Consider the following 10,598-nt stretch of genomic DNA (forward strand, 5'->3'; position numbering starts at 1 on the left):
AAGAAAAATTAGCTTACTCCATTGCCAGAATTTTTTGCTTGTTTCATGCACAAAATCACTTTAATTTGATATTTTTGGTCTAAAAACTTGACTTATTTTCTTGGGTTGTTTTGCTCATCAAGAACAAGCATCTTAATTTAAGAATGTTTAGATATTTTTACTGAAAACAAGACAAAAATACTAAGAATTTTTGTTCTTGAAAATAATTTTTTGCACTGTAAACAAGCAAAAAAAAATCTGCCAATAGAATAAGAAAAAATTTCTTGAAATAGGCTAAATTTACTTTTTTCATAAACAATTAATTCAAGAAAAATTTTCTTATTCCATTGGCAGATTTGTTTTGCTTGTTTTAAGCACAAATTCGCTTACATTTTAAATTTTTGTCTAAAAACGAGACTTATTTTCTTAGGTCAATTTTGCTCATCAAGAGCAAGCATCTTAATTTAAGAATTTTTAGATATTTTTACTGATAACAAAACAAAAACACTAAGAATTTTTGTTCTTGAAAATATTTTTTTGCAGTGTAAACAAGCAAAAAAAAATCTGCCAATAGAATAAGAAATATTTTCTTGAAATAAATTTACTTTTTTCATAAACACTTAACTCAAGAAATTTTTTCTTATTCCATTGGCAGATTTGTTTTGCTTGTTTTAAGCACAAATTCGCTTACATTTTAAATTTTTGTCTAAAAACGAGACTTATTTTCTTAGGTCAATTTTGCTCATCAAGAAAAAGCATCTTAATTTAAGAATTTTTAGATATTTTTACTGATAACAAGACAAAAATACTAAGAATTTTTGTTCTTGAAAATATTTTTTTTACATTGTAAACAAGCAAAAAAAAATCTGCCAATAGAATAAGAAACATTTTCTTGAAATTAATTTACTTTTTTCATAACCACTTAATTCAAGAAAAATTTTCTTATTCCATTGGCAGATTTGTTTTGCTTGTTTTAAGCACAAATTCGCTTACATTTTAAATTTTTGTCTAAAAACGAGACTTATTTTCTTAGGTCAATTTTGCTCATCAAGAAAAAGCATCTTAATTTAAGAATTTTTAGATATTTTTACTGATAACAAAACAAAAACACTAAGAATTTTTGTTCTTGAAAATATTTTTTTTGCAGTGTAAACAAGCAAAAAAATCTGCCAATAGAATAAGAAATATTTTCTTGAAATAAATTTACTTTTTTCATAAACACTTAACTCAAGAAAATTTTTCTTATTCCATTGGCAGATTTGTTTTGCTTGTTTTAAGCACAATTTCGCTTACATTTTAAATTTTTGTCTAAAAACTAGACTTATTTTCTTAGGTCAATTTTGCTCATCAAGGAAAAGCATCTTAATTTAAGAATTTTTTTATTTTTTACTAAAAACAAGAAAAAAAAAACAAGAAAGTCATTTTTTGCAGTGTGTGTAAAGTCAACAGCTTAACAGTGCCAAAAATATTGATTTTAAAAGACTGCTATAATCTAGTGTAAATATTAGATTTTTTAAAAATCAGAAAACATGTTTATTATTATTGTTATTGTTATTATTATTATTATGCATTTATGAAGCACAAATCAGGGCTTCATATCTCTCATATTGAGAAGAAATCTCAGTGACTCATAACTCAGTGTTTATTTTTAAGTTAAATTACAGGTAAAGACTATAAACAAATTATGCATTTGTGTAATTTCTTATATAGAAATCGAATATATTGCAGTATATATAAATATACGTTTATATATGGCATTATAGTCGAGCTCTGTATGGGTTAACTTTAAAACGAATTGGGATTAAATTATAATTTTTGTTACTCTAAATCTCCATCCACTTGTTCATCCATCCAATCATCATCCATCCATCCATCTATTTTGTATAATTGCAGGTTTAATCCAGTCATTTAAAGCCCCTCCTGATAGGGACTGGACTCATTCAGTTCATCTTTGGAGATGTGCTTTATAACACGCCCCCCAAAACAGAGGGTCTTCATTCAGCCCGAGTAGCTGCTCATTAAATGTTCTATTAAACAGCTTAGTTTGGTGAGGTGGGAATTGTGTGAGGCATCTGTGTCGGACTTCAAATGTTCTCGGCGTCATTTCGCGTCTCGTCTGTTTTCGGCAACTTTTCCTTTTGCGCATTGAATATAAAAACAACAACTGGAAATTATTATTTGTAAGAACACGCTTCAGTTTTCTCATGGATATTTATTCCTCAAAAGTAGCACCTGCTGTGGATTATGGAGCGGGTGCGTTTCTGCTCGTCATTGGTAAGATTGAACTTTACGCATTGCGCGAGTCTGTGCGTTTCCAAACGAGATGAGTTTTCACTGATCATTTTTATTGGTTACATTTTACCTCAATGACTCAAATTGGTTGTTTTTCTGAAAACTAAGAAAATAAACAGTACTTTGATTGTGAGAAGATACACAATCTGTGCGCTTTTTGGCAGAAATAATCTCTTAACTGTTGAAATTCAAGTGTGCATCTTCACGTGTGTGATATTCAACATTTGTATCATGTGAGTCATGTATGGCATACCTGTAGATATGTGCCGGGTTATAAAATGCTATAAGTTGCCCAGCTTTATATCAGCTGATCATCATTCAGGTTTAAGAGCAGGCTGTATGAACTGAATATATAGAAAGCCATGTGGGTACACAATACATAATAAAGACAACATTTTTACATTACAGAAGACTGAATCAAACTGCTTGCAAATACATTGCGTGTGTTTTTGTGTGTGTGTGTGTGTGTGTGTATGTGTATGTATATATATATATATATATATATATATATATATATATATATATACATATAAATATATACACACAGTATATTTGCAATTATATAGTAAAAATATGGTATTGAAGAGGAAACACTTCTGGTTTGGCTGTTGGTTCTCATCGGTCATGCTGAGAAATGCATGTTGGTGTTGACTCAGTAGTTTGGTTCCACATCAGTTTACAAATTTGCAAGCCGTTCTAGTTGTTAGTCAGAAGGTTAGCAACTGATAGTCTAAGTTCTTATTTATTTGCACTAAAGGAAAATAAAAGGTCAGCTTTAAATTGGTTAGAAAATATTCTCCTGTGTTCCAGCAAAGAAAATATCATGGTTTGAAACAACAGGAGGCTAAGTGAACGATGAACTAACTTTTAATCGGGTGGTTTCCCGGACAAGGATTAGCTTAAACCAGGACTAGTATAATTAAGTAATATGAAAAATTTTAAAGTTCCCATTCTTTCTGTGTTTTTGAAGCTTTGATTGTGTTAACAGTGCGAAAAAGGATTTTTTACACAATTTACTTATCCGGTTATTAAGCATGACGTCATGCGCCGCTTCCGGGTCCAACCACGTCATAAAGAAATAACAAAAAAATCAGGGTTATAATCACTGATCTATATAAATGACTAGATTGCACATAGAACGCTTACGTAATAGCGTGAGGTGAAGCCAGCGCAGAGTTCGAGCGGCCATTTTGGTATACCCAACCAGCAGAGGGCGTCATTGACTTCCATTCAAAATCATGATCTAAATTCACTCACTTTACAGCGTATCAGTCACACAAGATTCATTTTTAGGATATGTGTAGGTAAATGAATAGTTAATTCTGGTGTTATTTGCAATATTTATGTTTTAATCGGGCAGGATAATGAATTTATAAAAAACATTAAGGTGAGTGTGCATGCTGCATTCTATTAATGACAAGGGTATAAATAAAGTTTTTTTGACATTCAGCTACACGGTCAGCGTTATTTCTCTAAATAATTCTCTAAATAATTCATGCAAACACAGACTGGCTCAAACTCAGAGATTAGAGGTCGAGGTGGAATTTACAAATCTACAGGACACTGTTTTTAGGAAGTTTAATGTTCGTACACGCCTCTTCGGCTATTTTAAAGGTAAGTTAGCGTTGTTTTAAATTACGTAAGCTTAAATGTGAAGTGTGGCTATAGACCGTTAACAGCCTTACGACGTGATTATGGTAAAGCGGCTTTTTCAAAGCTAGGACGCGAGGGCGGTTTGATGTTGCGTAGAGCAAAGCGCGAGCACCGCGGAGCTCAGCTTGCGCTCACGCCGCGGTCGAAGTTCAATAGTTTTGCGCATAGTTTGTGGTCTTTTGCAATTTATACGGGAAATGAGCTGACAGTCTGTACCAGTTGTATGAGTGTGTGCTTGCACTGTATTTGTTGTTTTAATGTCTTGTTTTTGCAAGTTATTGTTGCTATTGCGTGCCCCCCCATTGGAAGCCAAGTGCCCCCCTGTTAGTTATGGTCTGGCGCCGGCTCTGCCCATATGCAAAAAAAAATTACGGGCCCCCTTAAGGTGATGCCCCCCCAACCGTGCCCGTTGGCACTGTTAACTGTGACGCCCAGGTCTGTTAACAACATATACTTTTATTAAGGTAGTCAAATATTTTTACTTCACTTTTTTACTTTAAAGGGTAGATTTAAATAAAGAAAAACTAAATGTTTTGGGCAGTTTTTGACTCGTGACTAACTTCTCTGCCTTCTCTTTGAGGCCCTACTTTTATGTTTATATTTGTCCATCCTTAATGTTCATGAGAAATGAGAAATCACTACGCATGATATGCATACAAAAATATACTTATTGCTGCCACAAATAAAAATTAAATTGAAAAAAATATTTAATTAAAAGCTGGGGGGCCCAGGGTTGGGCCCCCTATTGGCCCGGGCCCATTTGCACGTGCATACCCTGCATGCCCAGATGCTACGCCACTGTTGCTGTCTTTGATTCTGGGAGCCTGAGACTGCAGTGTACAAGTAAGTTTATAAAATGTTCACTGCGTGTTCTATGAATAAATAGGGCTCATAAACGGCTTGGAGCTGGAAATGGTATTCCTTACGTCATGATTTAACAAGCGGATAACGTGAGCCTGGAGCCTGCATTGTACAGTGTACTCGGATGAGTTAACTAAAAAAGAAAGAGAGAGAGAGAGAGACTTTGAGATGTGGTTTATGGAAGAAAATCAACAACAGTGTTCAGAGTAAGCTTATATAAAATCCTCAAAACTATTTTTCAATGTAACCGCTTGGCTTGTTTTGCTGATTGTGCTGATTAAAGTAAAGCATTTCTTAATTCTTACAGCCCTTATTTTGATTAAACCACCCAAACATCTTGTTTCTATTCATAAACCTCATTACTTTTTTGTTTTCCCCTTTATCTTTTACATATAGCCGTTCTTTCCATCGTGGGGAATTTGATGGTTCTTGTGATGGCGTACAAAAGGTCAGCACAGATGAAACCCCCAGAGATGTTGAGCGTGAATCTCGCTGTGACTGATCTGGGAGCAGCTATCAGCATGTACCCTCTAGCTGTTGCTTCAGCGTGGAACCACCATTGGATCGGAGGGGACGTCACCTGTATCTACTATGGCCTGATGGGATTTTTCTTTGGGGCTGCTAGCATGATGACACTGACGATTATGGCTGTCGTTCGCTTCGTCGTGTCCTTAACGCTCCAGTCGCCCAGTAAGTCTCTCCATTTCTGTCATTTCTAATGCTCAGGACTCCCAAGATAAAGTTCATCTGCTATTTCATACCATATTCATACCGAATGATCTCATCATCAGAGCTTCAATGAGTTCACACATGATTCAATCAAACCTATTTGACTTTCTCCTGTTTACATTTATGCTTCCGGCAGATGCTTTTATCCAAAGTACCTTGCTTACAGATTAATCCTTGTTTGCTATCCACAGAAGAAAAAATCAGCAAAAGAAAAGCGAGGATCCTGGTAGCGGGCACCTGGCTCTACGCTCTCCTGTGGGCTTTATTACCTCTGATGGGCTGGGGAAAATACGGCCCTGAACCCTTCGGTCTGTCTTGTACGTTGGCTTGGAGGGACATGAAAGAACACAGTCCGTCTTTTGTCATCACCATCTTCCTCATGAACCTCGTCTCCCCCGCCATCATCATCATCTCGTGTTACTCCGCTATTGCAGTGAAACTCTACGTGACGTACAAATCTATGGAGAACACCAACCGTTTACCCAACATGATAAAGATCCAGCGACGGCTCATGGTGGTGAGTCTGATTGATTTCGTATGAAACTCTGATCTGTACATTAATATCAGATGATGTGACTCACAGGGACATTATTTCCAGGTGAGCAACGCTGAGAAACACGCATCACTGTAAGTGTGAATTGCAATTTCTGACAGGTGAACTATTGAACCATTCATATGTGGTGCACTTGAGCTTCTGGTGTGCACTCGTCCATCAGGAAGAAAAGTAACCTGCGCAGGCGTTTTAGCCAATGATGACATTATTAGTCTCCACAATGCACAATTGCCATGAGTGGCAATACTATAAATAAATGCATGATGTGAACAGGATGGACTGGACATGCAAATGGCATCAGCTGTCTAGTTAAAGGAACACGCCGACTATTTGGGACTTTAGCTTATTCACTGTATCCCCCCCCCGAGTTAGATAAGTTCATACATACCTTTTTTATCTCTGTCTGACACACCCACCGCTAGCCTAGCTTAGCACAAAGACTGGAAGTAAATGGCTCCAGCTAGCATACTGCTCCCAATAAGTGACAAAATAACACCAACATTTTCCTATTTATATGTTGTGATTTGTGTAGTCAAGGCGTGTGCAACATTTGCGCGAACTCTCTGCTCCTCACCACGGGGATCTCAGGTGCTGCGAGCAAATCACTCCGCCCAAGTAGCAGTGCTTTGCCTCCTGAGAATATAGTTCCTATTATGTGTATGGTTAAAAGATGGCTGTGTCTCATATCACCTTGTTATTTGTACATATTGGTGTTATTTAGTCACCTATTGGGAACAGTATGCTAGCTAGAGCCATTTACTTCCAGTCTTTGTGCTAAGCTAGGCTAGCGGTGGGTGCATCAGACAGCGTTACGGCACGCACGGCGATGAAAAGGGTATGTATGGACTTATCTAAATCTGGGGGATACGGTGAATAAGCTGAAGTCCCAAAAAGTCGATGTGTTCCTGTTTGCGTTGGAGCCGATGGTGTAGTGGACAGTGCTCTGACATATGGTGCAGATGGACTTCTGGTCATCCGAGTTCGATTCCCAGCTTGAGGTTTTTTGCCGATCCCATGCCCCTCTCTCCACCTTGTACTTTCCTGTCGTTTCTTTATTACTGTCTTTCAAATAAAGGCAAAATGGCCCAAAAAATATATATATTAAAAAAACTGCTGCTATTATTATACCTGACCCATGTCCGAGGCACACTTGAAACTTTTAGACCCAAACCCGCTTGGTTCTCAGGTCGGACCTTGGATTTGAGTGGACCCCTTCTACTCCTGACCACTTGCTGACAACAGCAGACATTGTGCACCACAAATAAAGATGTGAACACATTATTATTTGTTTTCACAGATCGCCATGTTGATCAGCATTGGGTTTATCGGCTGCTGGGCACCCTACGGTATCGTCAGCCTTTGGTCCATCTTCCGGACCAGTGATTCGATCCCTGTGGAGGTCACCATGCTACCCTGTCTGTTCGCCAAGACCTCCACTGTGTATAACCCTTTCATCTACTACATCTTCAGCAAGACCTTCAAACAAGAGGTCAAACAAATGGGCCGTCTCTGCGGTTTATCCAACATGTGCTGCACCTCAACCTCCAGGAACATTCCAGAGAATACCATCTACCTGGTGTGCGAGGCAAACAATAGCAAACGTGGAACAGAGGAGCAAACGTTCGGAAAGATAAAAGAGACTGAGACGCAGATGATGTCGTATCAATAACGCTTCTGTGAATGTGTCTGTAAAAACACGCTGAATTTACTTTTTCGATTGGGTAATGGCAAATATGCAGAAGTTGTTTGTGAACTCGGGAAAGCTCAGGAAAACAAATGGTTCAGCCAAAGAACAGTTTTTTTCTTTGAAGTAACACATTTCATTCGCTTTGAAACCGAAACCAGTGTTGTTTACCTGCGCTTATATCACCATTATGTCTTTAATGTAGTCTGAAGCTATTACAGGTTGTTTACACTTTATCTCAGTGTGCCACATGAAAACCACATTGATTTATGTTTTAATTGCCCTCCAAGGAGAAGAATTGACTTTATGCAGGTTGTTTCTCATCATTGATGGGCACGTTTGTACTGATTCACACACTAAAAACCATTATTCTCCTTTGAGGAGAAACCATACTGTGTTTACATTCATTCATTTGACAAATGCTTTTATCCAAAGCATCATACACTGCATGCAAGTTATATATTTAATCAATATGTGCATTCCAGGGGAATAAAAACCATCAATGCAATGCTCTACCAATTTGCTACAAAACTCGCTTTGAAACAGAAACCGGTGACTTACTGTAAAAGTTGCTAACTACGGTAAAGGTATTTATGGAGGACATATTTTTCAGTTCTTATAGATCTTAAAGATACCTCTAATGTGTTATTTTTACAATGAGAGAAGTATTTATCCAGCACAAAAATATGGGAATCTTAATGTGTTTAAATTTCTTTAGAAATTACAGTATTGTTTCCCAGTCACTTACTGTAGATTTACATTTATGTTATTTACTGGCAACAGTTTGTCAAAGTTAAATGAACATTAAACATTAACAAGTCTTTGTCTTTACAGAATAAAACTATAAAGTAAGAGCCTCATGCAAAGCATTCTGGGAACCAAAATCTGAAAGAAATTGTCAGAAAAAGGTTGGGGATTTCTGGTTCCCAGAATGCTTTGCATGAGGCTGTTATATTATAGTTGTATTCTGTAAAAACAAAGACTTGTTAATGTTTAATGTTCATTTAACTTTAAACAAATGGTTGCCAGTAGATAACATAAAATGTAAATCTACAGTAAGTTACTGGGAAACAGCTGCATAACTTCAGCAAATATTTTACGGTTTAAATGTTAAGTATGTAAAATTTAATGATGAACAACAATGTTTTATTATTCTATTACACTGTAAAAAGTGAAAAGTTGGATCAACTTAAAAAATTACTAAAAAAAAATAGCTGTAGAAATTACAGTATTACTGGCAGCTGGTTGCCAGTAACTTACTGTAGACTTTACATTTACGTTATTTACTGGCAACAGTTTGTTCAAAGCTAAATGAACATGAAACATTTTCAGTCTTTATCTTCTACATTAAGTTACTGCCAACCTAATTTTACCCAATACAGCAAATTTTTACAGTATTACAGCAAATTTTTATAATATTAAAAAGTTTTTTTGTGAAAATTATAATTTGATCCAATTTGATCCAACCAGAAAGCTGGACAATGGTACAAGGAGGTCTATGCAGATAAATTTTATTTAGATTTTAGATTTCATGATTAGAGATTGATGAAGAATGACGTGTCTGACGGTCAGATGTGTTTTTAGTGATATTGTGTGAAGTACTTTAAACTTTACACTTTGTTGGACTACCTCAGAAAACAGTGAAATAATGAATAATTTTATTACTAATGTCATCTGATATCAAAGGACTGATGGGGTATGAATTAATAGATTGTTCTGTTGAGTTTTAAGACAATCTTATTATTTACACAACTTTGCAATATCAAAAGGAAACTGCTAATATTTGTTTATTTTCAATTAATAAAAAAACACTTTTTTTTTGTATGTCAACATTTATTTATTATATGACCTCTTGAAGATATTGTTGATGAGTATGTTGTTCTTCTGCTGAAAATTACTAAAGGTTATTAGGGCAACATTTTGGTATTAAACAATGAAATGTGAATGTACACTTAAATGTTAAATGTGTCTGACAGATTTAATGTATCATTAAAAACTCACCACAGTGTATTCAGTTTTTGATGTTTTGTTTCTTCTGTGTCTGTGTAGTTTTGTATAATATCTGAATAAAAAAAATGAATTCTTTATTTTAGTGTTTGTTGATTATCACATTCAGCAAAAAGTTCACACACTGCAAAAAATTATTTTTAAGAAAAAGTTTTCTAAGTATTTTGTCTTGTTTTTAGTAAAAATATCTAAAAATTCTTAAATGAAGATGCTTTTTCTTGATCAGCAAAATAAGTAAAATATCAAATTTAAGTGATTTTGTGCATAAAAGAAGCAAAACAATCTGCCAATGGGGTAAGCAAAAAACCTTGAACATTTTTCTTAACACTAAATTCAAGAAAAATTAGCTTACCCCATTGGCAGATTTTTTGCTTGTTTATGCACAAAATCACTTAAATTTGATATATTTGGTCTAAAAACTTTCTTGGGTCGTTTTGCTCATAAAGAAAAACCATCTTCATTTAAGAATTTTAAGATATTTTTACTGAAAACAAGACTAAGTAGGAAAGTCATTTTTGCAATGCAATTGTACACTGCAAAAAAATTATTTTCAAGAAAAAATGTTTTTAGAATTTTTTTCTTGTTTTTAGTAGAAATATCTAAACATTCTTAAATTAAGATGTATTGTCTTGATGAGCAAAATGACCTAAGAAAATAAGTGTAGTTTTTAGACCCAAAATATCAAATTTAAGTGATTTTGTGCATAAAACAAGCAAAAAAATCTGCCAATGGGGTAAGCAAATTTTTCTTGAATTTTTCTTGAATTTAGTGTTTAAGAAAAATTTTCCAAAAAAAAATGTCTTACTCCACTGGCAGATTTTTTTGCTTGTTTTATGCACA

General features: G+C 35.1%; 1 protein-coding gene across 1 annotated transcript; it reads left to right on the forward strand.

The window, feature by feature from the left end:
- The first annotated feature begins 1,991 nt into the window (after positions 1–1,991).
- opn8b (opsin 8, group member b) lies at positions 1,992–8,519 on the forward strand. Its single transcript, XM_065255748.1, has 4 exons — positions 1,992–2,253; positions 5,182–5,475; positions 5,706–6,031; positions 7,365–8,519. Exons 1-4 carry the CDS (start codon positions 2,184–2,186, stop codon positions 7,734–7,736), a joined length of 1,062 nt encoding a protein of 353 aa, XP_065111820.1. The 5' UTR covers positions 1,992–2,183; the 3' UTR covers positions 7,737–8,519.
- The last annotated feature ends 2,079 nt before the right edge of the window (positions 8,520–10,598 follow it).

This window comes from Paramisgurnus dabryanus, chromosome 12, assembly GCF_030506205.2.
Source record: "Paramisgurnus dabryanus chromosome 12, PD_genome_1.1, whole genome shotgun sequence".
Taxonomy (NCBI): domain Eukaryota; kingdom Metazoa; phylum Chordata; class Actinopteri; order Cypriniformes; family Cobitidae; genus Paramisgurnus; species Paramisgurnus dabryanus.